The sequence below is a fragment of the Pristiophorus japonicus genome, chromosome 16 (assembly GCF_044704955.1).
Source record: "Pristiophorus japonicus isolate sPriJap1 chromosome 16, sPriJap1.hap1, whole genome shotgun sequence".
In the NCBI taxonomy this organism is placed as follows: domain Eukaryota; kingdom Metazoa; phylum Chordata; class Chondrichthyes; family Pristiophoridae; genus Pristiophorus; species Pristiophorus japonicus.
The window spans coordinates 63,790,389-63,811,590 of NC_091992.1; the positions used below are offsets into that span (position 1 = coordinate 63,790,389).

Genomic DNA, 21,202 nt, shown 5'->3' on the forward strand with positions numbered 1-21,202 from the left:
GCTTGTCTTGTTCATAAAACTGGATAAAATGGCTTGGGCTAGGTGCCTAATTCATTGGTTGGAGAGCAGGGCTGAGGGTGTTGCATCTGATCCATTTCTGAAGTCGAGGCATGGAGAATGATAAAAGAAAATGCTGCAAATATTCAGCGGGTCAGGCAGCATCTGTGGAGAGAGTTAATGTTTCAGGTTGATGACCTTTCATCAGAACTGGAAACAGTTAACAATGCAACAGGTTTCAACCACTTGGTAGCACCACAGCTGGCTGATTCCTGAAGGACATAGCCTTGCCTTAGCGTCATCATTCACTCACCCCAAATCACTCCTTCACTTCTTCCCACCCCTCCCCAAGTCACTACCTCACTCGCCCCTGCCCCCGCCCCAAATCACACCTTCCCTTTGTCCCACCCCTCCCCCAGTCACTACCTCACTCGCCCCTGCCCCAGCCCCAAATCACTCACTTGTGCAAGAACGCTGCCCCCTGCTGGTGAGAGAAACACATGAAGGAAAAGCCTGCTTGACCTCGTTCTCCCCAATCTACTGTCGCAGATGCATCTGTCCATGACAGTATTGTTAGGACTGATCACCGCACAGTCCTTATGCAGACAAAGTCCTGTCTTCGCACTGAGGACACTCTCCATCCTGTTGTGTGGCACCACCACTGTGCTAAATGGGATAGATTCAGAACAGATCTAGCAGCTCAAAACTGGGATCCATGAGGCGCTGTGGGCCATCAGCAGCAGAATTATATTCCACCACAATTTGTAACCTCATAGTCTGGCATATCCCTCACTTTACCATTACCATCAAGCCAGGGGACCAACCCTGGTTCAATGAGGAGTACAGAAGAGCATGCCAGGAGCAGCACCAGGTGTACCTAACAATGGTGCCAACCTGGGGAAGGTACATCATCATCATAGGCAGTGCCTTGAAATCGAGGAAGACTTGCTTCCACTCTGAAAGTGAGTTCTCAGGTGACTGAACAGTCCAATACAGGAATTACAGTCTCTGTCACAGATTGTACAGACAGTGGTTGAAGGAAAGGGTGGGTGGGGAGTCTGGTTTGCCGCACGCTCCTTCCGTTGCCTGTGCTTGGTTTCTGCATGCTCTCGGCGATGAGACTCGAGATGCTCAGCGCCCTCCCGGATGCTCTTCCTCCACTTAGGGCAGTCTTTGGCCAGGGTCACCCAGGTGTTGGTGGGGATGTCGCACTCAGGGAGGCTTTGAGGGTGTCCTTGAAACGTTTCCTCTGCCTATCTGGGGCTTGCTTGCCGTGTAGGAGTTGAGTAGAGCGCTTGCTTTGGGAGTCTTGTGTCAGACATGCGGACAATGTGGCCCACCCAATGGAGCTGGTCGAGTGTGGTCAGTGCTTCGATGCTGGCCTGATCGAGAACACTGATGTTGATGTGTCTGTCCTCTCCGGGGATTTGCAGAATCTTGCAGAGACATCGTTGGTGGTATTTCTACAGTGATTTGAGGTGTCTACTGTACATGGTCCATGTCTCTGAGCCATATAGGAGGGCGGGTATCACGACAGCCCTGTAGACCATAAGCTTGGTGCTAGATTTGAGGGCCTGATCTTCGAACACTCTCTTCCTCAGGCGGCCGAAGGCTAAGCTGGTGCACTAGAGGCGGTGTTGAACCTCGTCATCGATGTCTGCCCTTGCTGATAAGAGGCTCCCGAAGTATGGGAAATGGTCCACGTTGTCCAGGGCCGCACCGTGGATCTTGATGACGGGGGGACAGTGCTGGCTGGTGGAGGACCTTTGTCTTACAGATGTTTAGTGTAAGGCCTATGCTTTCGCACGCCTCGGTGAAGATGCTGACGACGACTTGGAGTTCAGACTCTGAATGTGCGCAGACGCAAGCGTCGTCCACGTATTGTAGTTCAACGACAGAGGATGGGAACGGTCTTGGATCTCGCCTGGAGGCGACGAAGGTTGAACAGGTTCCCACTGATTCTGTAGTTTAGTTCCACTAAATACATGTATACTAACCAGCCGAAGCAACGTGCTTTTGACCGAGCTAACCGATCCCACAACCAACGGATCAGATCAATGCTTTGCAATCCTGCCACATCGAGTCGTGAATGGTGGTGGATAATTAGACGGCACAGAAGGATTTCTATCTTTTTTCCTTTCCTCCACCCCCCCCCCCGCCCCCCGCTTTACTCTTTCTCGACGCTCTGCCTCCCACACAAACTACAACCCTAACCTTAATTGCCTTGCCTCAAGCTTAGCTTCACCATTTACTCGCCCCAAATCATTCCTTCACTTTTTCCCATCCCTCCCCAAGTCACTACCTCACTCGACTCCGTGCCCCCCACCCCCGCCATCACCCCAAATCACTCACTTGTGCAAAAACGCTCCCTAATTCCTCAAACTACAATCTGTTGGAAGTTGCCAATTCTGGTTGGAGCCATTCCTGGAGGTATGGTCACGTGACCATCTCAACATGACATCTGAACATGTGCTGTGTGATCACATGACATCTGGTGTCACAACCTTTACAAATGTTATCACGTTGTAGGCAGGAATGTTTAATTCCCATTACTGCCCATGTTTAAGCCAGGTCTCCATTATAGCCACTATATCATAACTCCATGTGGCAACTCCATGCATTGGTGATCATTTTCCAACAGTCTATTGACTCTGGATCAGTTCCTATGGACTGGAGGGTAGCTAATGTAAAACCACTTTTTAAAAAGGGAGGGAGAGAGAAAGCGGGTAATTATAGACCGGTTAGCCTGACATCAGTAGTGGGGAAAATGTTGGAATCAATTATTAAGGATGATATAGCAGCGCATTTGGAAAGCAGTGACAGGATTGGTCCAAGTCAGCATGGATTTATGAAGGGGAAATCCTGCTTGACAAATCTTCTAGAATTTTTTGAGTATGTAACTGGTAGAGTGGACAAGGGAGAACCAGTGGAGGTGGTGTATTTAGACTTTCAAAAGGCTTTTGACAAGATCCCACACAAGAGATTGGTGTGCAAAATCAAAGTACATGATATTGAGGGTAATATACTGACGTGGATAGAGAACTGGTTGGCAGACAGGAAGCAGAGAGTCGGGATAAACGGGTCCTTTTCAGAATTGCAGGCAGTGACTAGTGGGGTGCTGCAGGGCTCAGTGCTGGGACCCCAGCTCTTTACAATATACATCAATGATTTGGATGAAGGAATTGAGTAATATCTCCAAGTTTGCAGATGACACTAAACTGGGTGATGGTGTGAGCTGTGAGGGGGACGCTAAGAGGCTGCAAGGTGACTTGGACAGGTTAGGTGAGTGGGCAAATGCATGAAACGCAGTATAATGTGGATAAATGTGAGGTTTTGGGGGCAAAAACGCGAAGACAGAATATTATCTGAATGGTGGCAGATTAGGAAAAGGGGAGGTGCAACGAGACCTGGGTGTTATGGTTCATCAGTTATTGAAAGTTGGCATACAGGTACAGCAGGTGGTAAAGAAGGCAAATGGTATGTTGGCCTTCATAGCTAGGGGATTTGAGTATAGGAGCAGGGAGGTCTTACTGCAGTTATACAGGGCCTTACTGAGGCCTCACTTAGAATATTGTGTTCAGTTTTGGTCTCCTAATCTGAGGAAGGACGTTCTTGCTATTGAGAGAGTACAGCGAAGGTTCACCAGACTGATTTCCAGGATGGCTGGACTGATATATGAGGAGAGACTGGATCAACTGGGCCTTTATACATTGGAGTTTAGAAGGGTGAGAGGAGATCTCATAGAAACATACAAGATTCTGACGGGGCAGGTTAGATGCGGTTGGATTGTTCCCGATGTTGGGGAAGTTCAGATCCAGGGGACACAGTCTTAGGATAATGGGTAGGCCATTTAGGACAGAGATGAGGAGAAACTTCTTCACTCAGAGTTGTTAACCTGTGGAATTCCCTGCCGCAGAGAGTTGTTGATGCCAGTTCATTGGATATATTCAAGAGGGAGTTAGATATGGCCCTTACGGCTAAGGGAATCAAGTCCCTAGACATCCAGGGGGCTCTAGAATTATTTTTCCCAGCCGTTTTCTTTAAGGACACATGTTTGGCCTGAGTCCTCCGGATCTCCTCCTTGAATGCCTCCCACTGTTCCGACACTGATTTACCCACAAGTAGCCGTTTCCAGTCCACTATGGCCAAATCACTCCTTAACTTTGATCAGCTCTGTACCGACTTGGCAACTCATCCAAATAGACTGCAACTTCCAGAGTGCAGCACTCTCGGTTTAATAGTCTACAATTCCCAGAAACAGCTCCAGGGTGCTCAAGCTGGCTGTGTGGGTGGGGGGGGTGGGGGGTGGGGGGCGGAGAGAGAGGGAGTTAGTTGCAAACAATAGCAGTGTTTGAATGGCAATCTACCCTAATATGTCGTGGCCAACCTACTAACACAAGGTTGCTGGGGAAGGAGTCCCTTTGCACAGTGGGTGTGCTACATTTGTTTTATAAACGGAGCACAAAGTCAACCCTTCAAGTCATTACCACTTTCTTTCATGCTGCAGGTCCAGCTCAAACCCACAATCTATATTCAGGACATGCATTATATCACGATGACCCTACATGCAGAAGCCCAGCTCATTCTTTACTTCACGTGCATGTACTTTCAGCAGTACTGGTGAGGATCAGTTTACAAAGGCAAGCTATTTCAGGACTCAACTATTTTTATTTCCAAAGAGCCAGCAGAAAGTAGAGGACTAGTAAAATGGGGTGTCGTTTACAGAAGGATGCGTCACAAACATTCCAACTGCTTTTAACTAAAACATTAACACCTCTGAAGTAATTCAGAAATACAATTTGTCAGGCTTATAAAATGGAGCCATGCGGCAAATATAACAATTCCAAAAACAATTAAGCTCTGCCAGATTTCAGAGTCCGTTCCTTTGGTGAAGAAGCACAGGAAGTGCCCAGGGTTCAAATAAGTGTTCACATACAATAGAGAGGCTTCAGAACCAGACTGAATAATTCCGCATGGTCACAATCACCTTGTGACAATTATACGAAGGCAAATATAAAGCGGACCAAAATTGAAGTGCTTGCAGAGAGAATATGATTTACGACAGTCTAAAAGAGCATTAAAAACCTTGACTCAAACTTGAAATAGGATCTGAATTATTAAAAAACTGACAACACTGAATTCTGGAAGGACGGAGTTCCAACAGCTTACAAGAAGACAGAAAGAACCAGGAGCACAATAGGGGAGGATCAGGGACGGAGGAAGGGATAACCAATTAAAATTGGGTGGAGAGTTTGTGTATTGTAGACCTGGGCTTTGCTAATTGCAGGCCTTGTATACAAGGCACTGATCCCTCAGCTAGTGACGGCCTTGGTCCTCACTGCTGGCTCGACATTCTGCGGGGAGGAGCCTGCGGGCGTTGGATTTCACCCATGGATGTTCAATCACGCCCTTCAGAGGAAGTCTCAGTACCGGATTATGTCGAAGCAATTGACCGATTAGACTCTTGGCACTGTCTGACATGCGGGCTCCAAACTGGATATCAACCTAAAAAATTCAAATATTACAGAATTGTTTCAGTTTGAGGAACAGTTAATGAGACAGTACTACGGAGTTTGTAATGAGCAAATTGAAAGAAACTACCAAACTAGCCTTACTGATGACAAGCTTGTAAGGTGGTTACCCTTCACAATGTAGACCATTGTGGGTCCAAATGCACGACAGACTCAAAGGACACAGGCTGCTCACATCCTCTGGGAGGCAGCCCAGGTTCATTTTAAAAACTCAATAATTTGTGTAGAGGAGTGCAGGTCCACAGATCCCTGAAGGTAGCAGGCCAGGTAGATAAGGTGGTTAAGAAGGCATATGGAATACTTGCCTTTATTAGTCGAGGCATGGAATACAAGAGCAAGGTTATGCTTGAACTGTATAAAACACTGGTTCGGCCGCAGCTGTAGTACTGCGTGCAGTTCTGGTCACCACATTACAGGAAGGATGTGATTGCACTGGAGAGGATGCAGAGGAGATTTACGAGGATGTTGCCTGGACTGGAGAATTTTGGCTATGAGGAAATATTGACGATGCTGGGATTGTTTTCTTTGGAACAGAGGAGGCTGTGGGGAGACTTAATTGAGGTGGATAAAATTATGAGAGGCCGAGATAGAGTGGTTAGGAAGGACATATTTCCCTTAGCAGAGAGGTCAATAACCGAGGGTCATAGATTTAAAGTAGAAGGATTAGAGGGGAGTCGAGGAGACCTGTTTTCACCCAGAGCGTGGGGCAAGGGTGGGGTCAGAAACTCACTCACTGCAAGGGTGGTAGAGGCAGAACCCTCATTGCATTTACAAAGTACTTGGATGTGCACATGAAGTGTAACCTACAGGGCTACGGACCGAGTGGGATTAGGTTTGAAAGCATTTTTTGGGCCGGCAGACACGAGACGGAATGGCTGTAAATGGATATGATTCTATGACTATTCTAACTACAACTGCTCACCTTACAGATCCTCCTGTACGTCTCCTGGTGAGACCCAGATTCGAATGGAGGGTGTCCAACCAGGAATTCGTAGCACAGAATTCCCAGGCACCACAAGTCCACTTTCTCATCATGCATCCGGCCTTCAACCATTTCTGGAGGCAGGTAATCCAAAGTGCCACACAAAGTCTTCCTTCTGCAGGGATTCGATTTACAATACAAGGTCAGAACAGAGGTCAGATACAACCTGACAGCATAGGGACAGAGTCCCTCCCCACCCCCCAATACTGGTACCAGTAAGACCCAATGTCTGGTTCCCTGAAGTATGGCACTCTACCAATTACTGAAGCGCTTCCTATGAACCACCGGTGTGAGGAGGCTACTGGCAGAGACTGATCTTCCCACACCCAACACATCACACTTCCACATTAAACCTCATGCTGAGGAAGGCAAACTTCAGATGTACTTTCACCACAGGCTGCTACAATACCAGATCCAAATAGGTCCATTTAAATCCGTGCCTGGACCTACTGGCACACTTGGCACTGAGCAGGAGGGGAGGGAAAGCAATCAGAGAGGCTTTGGAAAGGAGAGAAGGGAGACGACAAGCCTCAGAGATTTGGAGGCAGTTCCAGATGGCGAGGGCATAACGATTGAACAAGATGCCGATGGTAGGGCAGAGAACAAGTAGACTTGTGCATAGCCAGAGGAGATCAGGGCAGTAGTATGGGGCAAAGCCCTGGAAGAATTTGAACACGAGGCTGAAGATCTTGCAATCGTTGGGATACAAGAACGCAGTGGAGCTTGGCAAGCACTGGAATAATGGGAATGAGGGTCGATGTACATAGAAACATAGGAATTAGGTTCAGGAGTAGGCCATTCAAGCCTGCACCGCCATTCAATAAGATCATGGCTGATCATTCAACCTCAGTACCCCTTTCCTGCTTTCTCTTCATACCCCTTGATGCCTTTGGCCGTGAGGGCCATATCTAACTCCCTTTTGAATCTATCAAACGAACTGGCATCAACAACTTTCTGCGGTAGACAATTCCACAGGTTAACCACTCTCTGGGTGAAGAAGTTTCTCCTCATCTCGGTCCTATATGGTTTACCCTTTAGTCTTAGACTGTGACCCCTGGTTCTGGAACTCCCCAGTAACGAGAACATTCTTCCCGCCTCTAACCTGTCCAATTCCATCAGAATTTTATACGATTCTATAAGATCCCCTCTCATTCTTCTAAACTCCAGTGGATACAAGCCCAGTTGATCCAGTCTCTCCTCATATGTCAGTCCTGCCATCCCAGGAATCAGTCTGGTGAACCTTCGCTGTACTCCCTCAATAGCAAGAACGTCCTTCCTCAGATTAGAGGACCAAAACTGAACACAATATTCCAGGTGTGGCCTCACCAAGGCTCTGTACAACTGCAGTACGACCTCCCTGCTCCTACACTCAAATCCTCTAGCTATGAAGGCCAACATACCATTTGCCTTCGTCACCACCGCTGTATCTGCATGCCAAACTTCAATGACTGATGTACCATGACACCTAGGTCTCGTTGCACCTCACCTTTTCCTAATCTGTCACTATTCAGATAATATTCTGTCTTCCTGTTTTTGCCACCAAAGTGGATAACCTCACATTTATCCACATTATACTGCATCTGCCATGCATTTGCCCACTCACCTAACCTGTCCAAGTCACCCTGCAGTCTCTTAGCATCCTCCTTCCAACTCACACTGCCACCCAGCTTAGTGTCATCTGCAAACTTGGAGATATTACATTCAATTACTTCATCTAAATCATTGATGGATATTGTAAATAGCTGGGGTCCCAGCACTGAACCCTGCGGTACCCCACTGGTTACTGCCTGCCATTCTGAAAAGGAGCCGTTTATTCCGACTCTGCTTCCAGTCTGCCAACCAGTTCTCTATCCACGTCAGTACATTACCCCCAATACCATGTGCTTTAATTTTGCACACTAATCTCGTGTGGGACCTTGTCAAAAGCCTTTTGAAAGTCCAAATACACCACATCCACTGGTTCTCCCTTGTCCACTCTACCAGTTACATCCTCAAAAAATTCTCGAAGATTTGTCAAGCAGGATTTCCCTTTCATAAATCCATGCTGACTTGGACCAAGCCTGTCACCACTTTCTAAATGCGATGCTATTTCATCTTTAATTAATTAATTCCAACATTTTCCCCCACCACCGATGTCAGGCAAACCGGTCTATAATTCCCCGTTTTCTCTCTCTCTCTCCTTTTTTAAAAAGTGGGGTGACATTCGCTACCCTCCAGTCCATAGGAACTGATCCAGAGTCAATAGAATGTTGGAAAATGATCATCAATGCATCCACTATTTCTAGGGCCCCTTCCTCAAGTACTCTGGGATGTAGCCTATCAGGCCCTGGGGATTTATCGGCCTTCAATCCCATCAATTTCCCTAACACAGTTTCCTGACTAATAAGGATTTCCTTCAGTTCCTTCTTTTCGCTAGACCCTCAAACCCCTAGTATTTCTGGAAGGTTATTTGTGTCTTCCTTTGTGAAAGCAGATCCAAAGTATTTGTTCAAATGGTCTACCATTTCTTTGTTTCCCATTATAAATTCACCTGATTCTGTCTGCAAAGGACCTACGTTGGTCTTCACTAATCGTTTTCTCTTCACATATCTATACAGGAGAGGACACGGGCTGTGGTGTTGTGGATAAATGAGTTTGTGGAGGGACCAGGCAGTGATGCACAGGTGGCTACCACTGGAGACTTGGATTAGGGTCTGGACAAGGTGCTGGAGAAGGAGGCAATATGTGGGATGTGGATGGCAGTGATCTCGGTGACAAATCAGATGTAGGGTAGGAAGCTCAGCTCGGTACAAGGTTTCAGGTCCATATCATCAGCATGGAGATGGAGACACGAAACAGAGAAGGTGCATCTCCTTTTACCAACATTCAGCCGGTGGAAGGGGCGACTTATTAGCTTCCCTCTTCTTCCAGCACAAGTAGTCCGCGGGAGCTCGGGCACAAGCTGAGGCACGGGAGACGGAGATTTTCCTCATGATCAATACTCAAGAACACAAGAATTAGGAGCAGGAGTAGGCCATACGGCCCCTCGAGCCTCCTCCACTATTGAATCACATCATGGCTGATCTTCCACCTCCACTCCACTTTCCGCCCGATCCCCATATCCCCAGAGTCCAAAATTCTAACTCTCTCAGTTCTGAATATACTCAATGACTCAGCAACCACAGCCCTTTGGGGTAGAGAATTCCAAAGATTCACAACCCTCGGAGTGAAGAAATTCCTCCTCATCTCAGTCTTAAATTGCCAACCTCTTAGCCTGGTGCTATGCCCCTTTGTTCTAGAGACTCCAGCCCGGGTAAACAACCTCTCAGCATCTACCCGGTCAAGCCCTCCCAGAATCTTGTGTTTCAATGAGATCATCTCTCATTCTTCTAAACTCCAGAGAATATAGGCCCAGTCCGCTCAATCGCTCCTTACAGGACAACCCTGTCATTCCAGGGATCAATATAATTAACCTTTGTTGCACCGTCTCCAAGGCAGTATATCCTTCCTTAGATACAGAGACCTAAACTGTGCACAGTACTCCAGGTGTGGTCTCACCAAGGACCAGTGCAACTGTAGCAAGACTTCCTTACTCTTATACTTCAACCCCCGTGCAATAAAGGCCAATATGCCATTTGTCTTCCAAATTGCTTGCTGTAACTGCATGCTAGCTTTCTATATTTCCTGTAGGAGGACACCCAAACCTCTCGGAACACCGACAGTTAATTGCTTCTCACCATTTAAAAAATATTCTGTTTTTCTATTCTTCCTACCAAAGTGAATAACCTCATATTTCCCCACATTATACTCCACCCACCACCTTATTGCCCACTCACTGAACCTGTCCAAATCCCTTTGCAGGCTGTGTGTCCTCCTCACAGCTTACTTTCCCACCTAGCTTTGTATCAGCAGCAAACTTGGATACATTGCACTCGGTCCCTTCATCAAAGTCATTATGCAGACTATAAATAGCTGAGTCCCCAGCACCGATCCTCTAGTTACAGCCCGCCAACCTGAAAATGACAGATTCATTTTGACTCAACTCCTTGTATAAATGAACTTCCATATGACCGTGCACTAGCCTCAAACTTGCAGCTTTCTGCACTCTCTCCTGGATCTCCCTTCTTGACCTCACCGTGCTCAACTTGTCCAGGAGACCCATTTCCTGATGCCTCAACCCCTTTGCCACTAAACTGTTGACCGCCCAACTTCCTTTTCTGGCTTCCATGTCAGCTGACATCAGTAACTTCTCTCTCTTCCTCTTCCTCTTCCTCCTCCCCCCCGCCCCCCGCCCCCCGGGTACTGTCCCACTCTCCTTCAAATCTGCTGTCATCACCCCTCTACTCAAAAAAAACGATCGCAGACAGGAGATTGCAGTGACCAGAAGTTCACTGGCCTTTCACAAACAGGAGGCTACAAATGAGATTCTCACAAACCTTGATGACGGAGCGTGCACAGACCACCCAAAGTCAGCTATTTTCAGCTCCCCGCGCAGTCCCAGGAGCAGGTTCTCTGGTTTGATGTCTCTGTGAATCACCTTCTTTAAATGACAATATTGTAATGCGTCTGCCAGTTCCAAAATGTACTGCAGTATTCAAACAAAAAAAAAAAACAGGGTTCAGCATCTCTCCACGTTCTGCATGCAAAGGGAAAAAACATGGACAGAGGTTACAATCTGAAATTGTTGAACTCGATGTTGAGTCCGGAAGGCTGTAAAGTGCTTAAACGGAAGAGGAGGTGCTGTTCCTCGAGTTTATGTTGTGCTTCGTTACATCCATCGCTTCATCTTTCCTCCCCTTTCACTTTTACAAACCCCCCACCCTCTTTTTCCTCTTCCCAGGGCAGCTGGTGATGATTCCACCATCACACCCCATCGACTCATCTTGTGTTTCCCAACTTGTGCCATTACCATCTCATTTTTGTCCACCATCCTTTTTGTCTCTTAAATCTCTCCTGCCTTCCCCCGAACACAGACCTTCCCGTTCACTGCCCCTACACTTCCTTAAGAATCTGTTACATCGCCAACTTTTCCAGTTCTGACGAAGGGTCACCGACCCGAAACGGTAACTCTTTCTCTCCACAGATGCTGCCTGACCCGCTGAGGTTTCCAGCATTTTGTTTTTTTATTTCAGGTTCCAGTACCCGCAGTATTTGGCTTTTGTTTACATGACACCTACTGATCTGGGGCTGACAGCTGCAGCAGGAGTTGAGGCCCAGACAAGTTGTGTGCAATTTGCAGCTGCGGTTCCTCACATGCCCTGTTCAAACAGGCTGCTGCAGGTTCGGCACTTTACAGGGAGACGTTCCAAGCCAGTCACCTCGATGACTGGTGCTCCTTCGCCTCCCAGCAACATTGTTAATGGAGGTTACACAAGGTGCAAAGCACAAGACAATGACAGGAGAACAGAATTAACCAGCACTTTACAACCAAGATATGTCATTTACTGATTCTCACTCACAGTGGCTGTCCTCTGCTCAGTGAAACAGCCAGATTTCTGCAGCTCTTTGTACAGCTCTCCTCGAGGGGCGTATTCTAGTATTAGGTAAACTCTCGTCCGATCGAAGAAATAGTTGTACAGCCTCAAGATATTTGGATGCCTGAAATTGAAAAAGTATTGCATCACGGGTGCTCTTTGCAACAAATGGCCAACCACCACAGGCCTGGAACCTCCTTCTCTTAGATGGCATTCACTGGTCAGCTCATTGTGGATCAAATTCTGTTGAGATCGTGGAACAAACCGACTCGGGTGAGGAATGCATTTGGGCAAAAGCTTTGGGCCGATTTTAGGGGACAGGAGTTTCACGTATTCAGCAACAATGAAAGACTCAGTATACAGGAACCCTACCTAGAAAAAGCACGCCACTACCCCAGCAATGCGATTTTGCCTCTTCGCATACTGCTACGGTTGTCAAATGAGAGTATTGAGGTCTCTGCTCGGAACTAGGATGAGGCTGTCCAAATTCACAAGCATCAGACAGCTAACAGGCATTTCTGACATCAATTTGAGCTGGATTCAAAACCAAGCCCCGGAACAAGTCAGCATTCTAATCCACTGCACTGGAGTTCCCAGGGAGGGCACCGATTTCTGTTTCTGGCCACAAAGGAATTTACAATGTACACAGGTAAGACACACAGGTTTGGTGCTCATTTGAATATGAAACACAACGGCTGAAGCCCAGCAATGGGTTTCAACACTCACTGCACATGCAGCTGTCCCAGACTCCACTGCCTGTGCCCAATCGCCCAGCCTCGTTGGAAGGAATTGCATCAGCTTTTGGCTAATCAAAAGAGGGGACATTTTGTGATGTGCAGCTTTTAATGTAAAGTTCTCTTCCTTTTGGAAGTGGAGAGAGAAAAACAAGCACAAACATTGTCCTGCGCTGCACCCTAAATGAGGTCATGCAAGAAGACATTGGAATGACAGATACTGTGCTTTCCAACACCGTACAAACTAAAACTATTTCCTCTGGTGTGAGAGCCCAAAACAATGGGGCATAACCTTCACATTAGAGCTAGACCGTTCAGGAGTGAACCTGCCAAGCACTTGTGATAGGTGAGCAACAGGTAGGAAGCATCCTTTCACACAAAGGGTATTGGAAATCTGGAATTCTCACCCCCAAAAAGCTGTCGAGGCTGGGCCAATTGAAATATGGAACCAAGGCGAGTGAATGAGGTTAAGATGCAGATCAGTCATGATTGAATTGAATGGCAGAACAGACTCGAGGGGGCTGAATGGTCTCCTCCTGTTCCCATTCCTCTCCTACTTCACAACCCATGTCACAAGGATACTTGCAATTACCAAAAAGTGCCTGTAAAATAAAGAGTGAAAATAATTTCTCCAGGAAGGACTGTATTTCTAAGCAGCACAGAGATGGGCCTGGGAAAAAGAGACAGACACTGACTTACTTGAGGCGAGACTGTATTTCAATCTCTCGGCGGAGTTGATGCTCAACATTCTCTTTCTCGAGCTGGGACTTGAAAAGCACCTTCAGTGCCAGGATAAACTGTGAATCCCGTTCACGAGCCAAGTACACATTTCCAAATTTGCCTTTTCCAAGAGGGCGTCCGATGTCAAAGTTGTCAATGGACCACTTTCTGATTTCAAAAACAACATTCCTTTAGTCTGGATACAAATGTAAAACTCAAACTTACTGAGACTCCGATTGTAACTGTGGAGAATAAAGAAATGATGGAACAGGAAAACAAAAGCAAGGACTCAAACAGGGGATACAGCACATTTTTATACACATTTCCTGTATTCGAGGATTTGTTTTTCCATGTATGGACAGAACTTTGATTATCATTTAAAGCTCCAGAGGTTTTGATTTGGTTACTGAGGTTACTGGAGGTACACGACATGGTGTCAGGACTGCTGCAGGTAGTCAGTAGCCATTTCTGACTCTGCAATACTCTGGATCTACAGGGGTGCCTGTAGCTTCTGAACATCTCTACATTCTGTCTCAAGCTAGAGTGAGAATGATCAACATCGCTGATTAATAGTCACAATCTCGGTTTAACGCAAGAATATACTTCCTTTGAACAAATAACTGTAAGTGAATTCATGATCATGAGCGAAGACTTAAGCATATTAACATTCCCCGGCTAATGTTTGGTATCCAGAAAATTGGAAGGTGGGGGGCGGAGGGGGTGGTGGAGAGGGGAACAGGCAAACTACTTGCTTCTTCCAGGGGTGAAAATAGACAGAAGTCACTTCAGACTGATCCAAGCAAGTGCCTCAAGCTGCGAGAGCGCAGTATCTGACCAGGCTGCCTACTTGTCCCATCTCATCCACATCCAGCTGTCACACAATGCCCAATCCTAATGGCAGTCCAGAACCAGCAATGGATCCTGGTTCCCTGTTGTTAAAAGCAGTGTGTCAATGAGTCAGAAAGTACAAGGTGTTAACTGACCTCCGCACTGTTGGCCTAGCAAGAGGAAAACTAGACTGGGATGCCTTCACTGCATTGCTATCCAGGGGGGGGTGGTGGGTGGGGGAGATTTCGCCGATTTCCTGTGGCTTTGCTGAGTGAGTCAGAGGCTATGCTCAGTGTGAAGGAAGCCTGGTGCTTACAGGAAGTGCATGCAATCGGCAAGAAAAGGCCTCTCACCTCCTTCGGACATCCCAAAGCAAGTCACAGCCAATCCATTGCTTTTTGAAGTGCAGTAAATGTGGCAACAGATCCAGCAAAGAGATGAAATGAGCACAACCCTCCCAAAGGAACGGCAGAATTGGCTCATTGAACAAATGAAAGACACTTACTTAACTAACAGCTGGCTTTCAGGTTCTGGCCCCAGTCTTTGAACTCCAGATCCCAGAGCTACAGAAAAGATTGAAAGTACATACATGGGTTCATTTTCCGTTTAGCACTTGTTTAAATAGGACATTGACAATTTGTTCATGGACAACCTGTGGCACAATAAGTTCATTCAGTTTTCAAAAGTTACTGCATTTCAACATTAATGAATGGAAGAGATTACCTACCTTTGTTCCTCAACAGTGTGGATAGAACAGACGCAGACTTGTAATACCCCTCCTTTAAAGCTGAGATGGGGATCCCGAGTGTGTGATACCACAGAGTCAAACGATGCCTTGCTTGATCATTGTGTACACTACAGTCTCCTGGCTATAGGGTGAAGAGAAGGTACAATATGCACAGCCCACCTGGAAGCACGTGGCAAGGTACCTAGCACCCGAGGCCCCATCATGATCCAGGGCTGGTGGTGCCCGCCAAGACCAAAGAGGGCTTCTCAATCAGAGTAGCAGCATCGTTTCATGCCAAGGCTCAAGCCGCAGAGCAGGTTACAAGCTGGCAAAAATTATGAGACAGCTTGTGCCAACCAAGACCCTCAAAGCACAGGGAGCATCTTTGAGGATGTAACGAGCAGGGTGGATAAGGGGGAACCAGTAGATGTGGTGTATTTAGATTTACAGAATGCGTTCGGTAAGATGCCACATAAAAGGTTACTGCACAAGATAAAAGCTCACGGGGTTGGGGGTAATATATTAGCATGGATAGAGGATTGACTGACTAACAGAAAGTCGGGATAAATGGGTCATTTTCCGGTTGGCAAACAGTAACTAATGGGGTGCCGCAGGGATCGGTGCTGGGGCCTCAACTATTTACAATCTATATTAATGACTTGGATAAAAGGGACCAAGTGCAATGTTGCCAATTTTGCTGATGATACAAAGATGGGCGGGAAAGCAAATTGTGAGGAGGACACAAAAAATCTGCAAAGGGATATAGACAGGCTCAGTGAATGGGCAAACATTGGGCAGGTGGAGTATAATGTGGGGAAATGTGAGGTTATCCTTTGGCAGAAAAAATAGAAAGTCAAATTATAATTTAAATGGGAGAAAAATTGCAAAGTGCTGCAGTACAGAGAGACCCGAGGGTCCTTGTGCATGAAACACAAAAAGTTAGTATGCAGGTACAGCAAGTAATCAGAAAGGCAAATGGAATGCTGGCCGTTATTTAAGGGGAATAGAGCATAAAAGCAGAGAAGTCCTGCTATAACTGTACATGGTATTGGTGAGGCCACACCTGGAGTACTGCATACAGTTTTGATCTCCGTATTTAAGGATGTCCAGAAAAGATTCACTCGGTTGATTCCGGAGATGAAAGCGTTGACTTATGAAGAAAGGTTAAGGCTATACTCATTAGAGTTCAGAAGAATGAGAGGTGATCTTATCGAAATATACAAGATAATGAGGAGGTTAGACAAGGTGGATGCAGATAGGATATTTCCACTCGTCGGTGAAACTAAAACTAGGGCACATAGTCTCAGAATAAGGGGCCTCCCATTTAAAACTGAGATGAGGAGGAATTTCTTCTCTCTGAGGGTTGTAAATCTATGGAATTCTCTGCCCCAGAGAGCTGTGGAGGCTGGGTCATTGAATATATTTAAGGCAGAGAATACGGAGACCAAAACTGTATGCAGTACTCCAGGTGTGGCCTCACCAATACCATGTACAGTTATAGCAGGACTTCTCTGCTTTTATGCTCTATTCCCCTTAAATAACGGCCAGCATTCCATTTGCCTTTCTGATTACTTGCTGTACCTGCATACTAACTTTTTGTGTTTCATGCACAAGGACACTCGGGTCTCTCTGTACTGCAGCACTTTGCAATTTTTGAGCAATATGGGAATAAAGGTTTATGGGGAGCTGGCAGGGAAGTGGAGCTGAGTCCATGATTAGATCAGCCATGATCTTATTAAATGGCGGAGCAGGCTCGAGGGACCAGGTGGCCGACTCCTGTTCCTATTTCTTATGTTCTCATCAACAGTGTCCGACTGCCTCTTACAGAATATAGGCAGAGCATTTTGGTGCAAATGTTCATAATTCAGTTAAATTTGGGTAGTTATGGAAAAGGACAGAGATAGACCACGATTAAAAGTTCTAAATTGGTGGAAAAGTGGTCAGTTGGGGTCAAGCCGATATGGGTTTTAGTCATACTGGACAGGAAACAACTACTTGAAGGTAAATCAATGTCAGAGCAGTGGGAGGCATTGAAACATAGAAAATAGGTGCAGGAGTAGGCCATTCGCCACTTCGAGCCTGAAGGAGGAGATCCTGAGGGTTTAGAGCAAGTATGTCCCCTTAAAGAAAAAGGGTGGGATTAACAAATGTAGAGTGTCCTGGATGCCAAGGGATATACAGGGTAGGATAAAAAAGGGAGGCTTATGACAGATACCGAGGGTTTAAGACTGCTGAAATTCTAGAGGGTTATAGAAAGTGCAGGGGTGCAATTAAGGAAATTAGGAAAGCAAAGAGAACATGAAAACATTTTGGTAAGTAAAATCAAGGAAAATTCAAAGATATACATTAAGAGCAAGAGGATAAGTAGGGTCTATTAGAGACCATAAAGGTAAACTGTGTGTGGAGGCAGGAGACATTGGTATGGTACTTCATGAAAACTTTGCAGACATTGCAATCAGGGATGAGGAGCGTGAAATATTAATTAAAATAAACAAACAGTGAGAGAGGAAATACTGAGGGGTTTAGCAGCTTTGAAAGTGGATAAATCCCCAGGCCCGGATGAAATGTATCCCAGACTGTTAAAAGTGAAAGATGAAATAGCTAAGACTCGGACCATCAGTTTCAAATCCTCTCTGGTACAGGTGTGGTGTCAGAGGACTGGAGGACTGGTAATGTTGTACCTTTGTTTAAAAAGGGAGAAAGGGATAGACCGAGTAATTACAGGCCAATCAGCCTAACCTCAGTGGTGGGAAAATTATTGGAAAAAATTCTGACAGGATAAATCATCATTTAGAAAAACACGAATTAATCAAGCCTTCTGGAAATCCATATAAATAACATCCATAGACACTGCCTTATCTACCAATCTCTTCAATATTCTGTTTTGATGATGTTGTGAATGCACAGCATTCCAATATTACTAAACCTCCTGGAGCCAGTGATCAGGATAATTTATAGATTCAGCAAATGGCTGAAGCAGGCAAATCTATTAATGTACCTGTTGCTTGTGGTACCACGGTGGGAACTTCAGTCATGTTTCTTAAGGACAAGAGGGAAGTCGGTGACACCGGGATGGAGGACCCACTCAGCTGCTTCTTCAGACAAGGCTTCGGGCCGGCTAACCGAATGGGAGTTAGTGGCTGTGGAAGCAATGGACGCACATGGTCAGGAAGCAGCACACTTCACAATCCACCCCCACCCTTTCACCCTATACAATCCCCCTCTGACCCCTCACCCCATACAATCCCCCTCTGACCCCTCACCCTATACAATCCTCTCTCTCTCACCATCTTGCTGCTCCCCGGACGGTGCGGGTCCCAATTCTCCTTCGCGCTCATTCCGGAACAAAGCGCCGCTCCCGGGGGCCCGGCTCCCTGTCGCCGCCCGCTCTCCGTCTTTCTTTGATTCTCTCTCACACACTCACTCTCTTTTTCTTTTTTTTCCTTTCTCTTTCTCTTTCTCTCTCTCCGTTCACGGCACACTCAGTTCAAACTGTGACACCTGCTCGCTGATTGGCTCTTTGGGAAATCCAACAGCGCACAGGATTGGGTAACTCTCACCGCATGTGCGATTCCGATTGGTTAATTGAAAATACAGACCTCACGAGATTAGATGATTGGCGAAACTCATAGTGTGGGCTCAGTGATTGGCTCAAAGATACAACAGCGCACGCGATTGGCTCAGAGATAAAACAGTGCACTCGATTGGCTCAACGATACAACAGCACGCGATTGGCTCAGAATTAAAACAGTGCACGCGATTGGCTCAGAGAGATACAACAACGCATGCGATTGGCTCAGACAGATACAACAACGCATGTGATTGGCTCAGACAGATACAACAACGCATACGATTGGCTCAGAGCTACAATAGTGCACTCGATTGGCTCAGAGATACAACAGCCACGCGATTGGTTCAGACGTACAACACCGTACGAGATTGGCTCAGCGATACAACAGCACACGTGATTGGCAATTGCAGCAGGATGGGGATTGGTTGATGCGGGGTTGTTATGGGGACGATCGCCGGCTTGCTCCAGGACGACATGCAGGCCGTGATACTGACCAGGCTCCACCACAGACCCAACCCGTGTCCACTCCGCAGGCAGGCAGGGCTGCGTCATCGCCCAGACCCTCCGCAATCTTCCTCGCTGCCATGCTGGAGTTCTTTGAAGATGTAACGAGCAGGGTGGATAAAGGGGAACCAGTGGATGTGGTGTATTTGGATTGACAGAAGACATTTGACAAGGTGCCACATAAAAAGTTACTACGCAAGATAAAAGTTCACGGGTTTGGGGGTAATATATTAGCATGGATAGATGATTGGTTAACTAACAGAGAACCTAGTCGGGATAAATGGTTCATTCTCTGGTTGGTAACTAGTGGGGTGCCGCAGGGACCCCAACTATTTACAATCTATATTGACGACTTGGAAGAAGGGACCAAGTGTAACGTAGCCAAGTTTGTTGATGATACAAAGATGGGGAAAAAGCAATGTGTGAGGAGGACATAAAAAATCTGCAAAAGGACATAGACAGGCTAAGTGAGTGGGCAAAAATTTGGCAGATGGAGTATAATATTGGAAAGTGTGAGGTCATGCACTTTGGCAGAAAAAAAATCAAAGAGCAAGTTATTATTTAAATGGAGAAAGATTTCAAAGTGCCGCGGTACAGCGGGACCTGGGGGTACTTGTGCATGAAACACAAAAGGATAGTATACAGGTACAGCAAGTGATCAGCAAGGCCGATGGTATCTTGGCCTTTATTGCAAAGGGGATGGGGTACTGAAGTTGCATGTTCAGCCATGAACTCATTGAATGATGGTGCAGGCTCGAAGGGCTGAATGGCCTACTCCTGCACCTATTTTCAATGTTTCTATGTTTTTATAAAAGCAGGGAAGTTATACAGGGTAATGGTGAGGCCACACCTGGAATACTGCGTGCAGTTTTGCTTTCCATATTTACAAAAGGATATACTTGCTTTGGAAGCAATTCAGAGAAGGTTCACTAGGTTGATTCCGAAGATGAGGGGATTGACTTATGAGGAAAGGTTGAGTAGGTTGGGCCTCTGATCATTGGAATTCAGAAGAATGAGAGGTGATCTTATCGAAACGTATAAGATTATGAGGGGGCTTGACAAGGTGGATGCAAAGAGGATATTTCCATTGATGGGGAGACTACAACTAGAGGGCATGATCTTAGAATAAGGGGCTGCCCATTTAAAACCGAGATGAGGAGAAATTTCTTCTGAGGGTTAATAATCTGTGGAATTCATTGCCTCAGACAGCTGTGGAAGCTGGGACATTGAATACATTTAAGACAGAAATAGACAATTTTGTAAATGATAAGGGGATATAAGGGGTTATGGGGAGCGGGCAGGGAAGTGGAGCTGAGTCCATGATCGGATCAGCCATGATCTTATTGAATGCAGAGCGGGCTCGAGGGGCTGTATAGCCTACTCCTGCTCCTATTTCTTATGTTCTTATGCTCCACCACACAGTCAACAAGCTCCCCACTGGAGTGGAACTAAACTACAGAACAAGTGGGAACCTGTTCAACCTTTGTCGTCCTTAGGCTAGATCCAAGACCGTCTCAACCTCTGTCGTCAACTGACCCCGCCGCACAGCACTGCCCCCCAGTTATCAAGATCCACGGCGTGGAACTGGACAACGTGGACCATTTCCCATGCCTCGGGAGCCTATTATCAGCAAGAGCAGACATTGACGACGAGGTCTAACATCGCCTCCAGTATGCCAGCGCAGCCTTCAGCCGCCTGAGGAAAAGAGTGTTCGAAGACCAGGTCCTCAAATCTGCCACTAAGCTCATGGTCTACAGGGCTGTAGTGATATTTGCCCACCTGTATGGCTCAGAGACGTGGACCGTATACAGTAGACACCTCAAATTGCTGGAGAAATACCACTAATGATGTCTCCGCAAGTTCCTGCAAATCCCCTGGGAGGACAGACGCGTCCGTGTTCTCGATCAGGCCAACATCCCCAGCATCAAAGCACTGACCACAGTCGACCACATCTGTTGGGCAGGCCACATTGTTCGCATGCCTGACACAAGACTCACAAAGCAAGCGCTTTACTCAGAACTCCTACACGGTAAGCGAGCCCCAGATGGGCAGAGGAAACATTTCAAGGACACCCTCAAAGCCTCCTTGATAAAGTGTAACATCCCCACCGACATCTGGGAGACCCTATCCAAAGACAACCCTAAGTGGAGGAAGA

The 21,202-nt window shown here is 46.6% G+C and overlaps 1 protein-coding gene and 1 pseudogene across 3 annotated transcripts in view; one reads left to right on the plus strand and one right to left on the minus strand.

The window, feature by feature from the left end:
- Nucleotides 1-4,645: 4,645 nt before the first annotated feature.
- The window catches only part of LOC139226553 (aurora kinase B-B-like), a 29,428-nt gene continuing 12,871 nt past the window's right edge, over nt 4,646-21,202 (minus strand). The window contains exons 1-8 of one of the 3 annotated variants that reach the window (XM_070857391.1): nt 18,397-18,484; nt 17,971-18,112; nt 14,751-14,808; nt 13,397-13,585; nt 11,949-12,087; nt 10,926-11,074; nt 6,451-6,625; nt 4,646-5,502 (exon numbers count right to left, since the gene is read on the minus strand). In XM_070857391.1, the coding sequence (XP_070713492.1) occupies nt 5,314-5,502; nt 6,451-6,625; nt 10,926-11,074; nt 11,949-12,087; nt 13,397-13,585; nt 14,751-14,808; nt 17,971-18,007 (936 nt within the window). In that variant the 5' untranslated portion in view covers nt 18,008-18,112; nt 18,397-18,484 and the 3' untranslated portion in view covers nt 4,646-5,313. Of the gene's footprint in view, nt 5,503-6,450; nt 6,626-10,925; nt 11,075-11,948; nt 12,088-13,396; nt 13,586-14,750; nt 14,809-17,970; nt 18,113-18,259; nt 18,485-21,202 lie in introns of those variants that run through there. The other 2 variants (XM_070857390.1, XM_070857392.1) reach the window with 2 other exon arrangements.
- LOC139226554 (aurora kinase B-B-like) overlaps nt 19,015-21,202 on the plus strand; it is a 44,303-nt pseudogene continuing 42,115 nt past the window's right edge.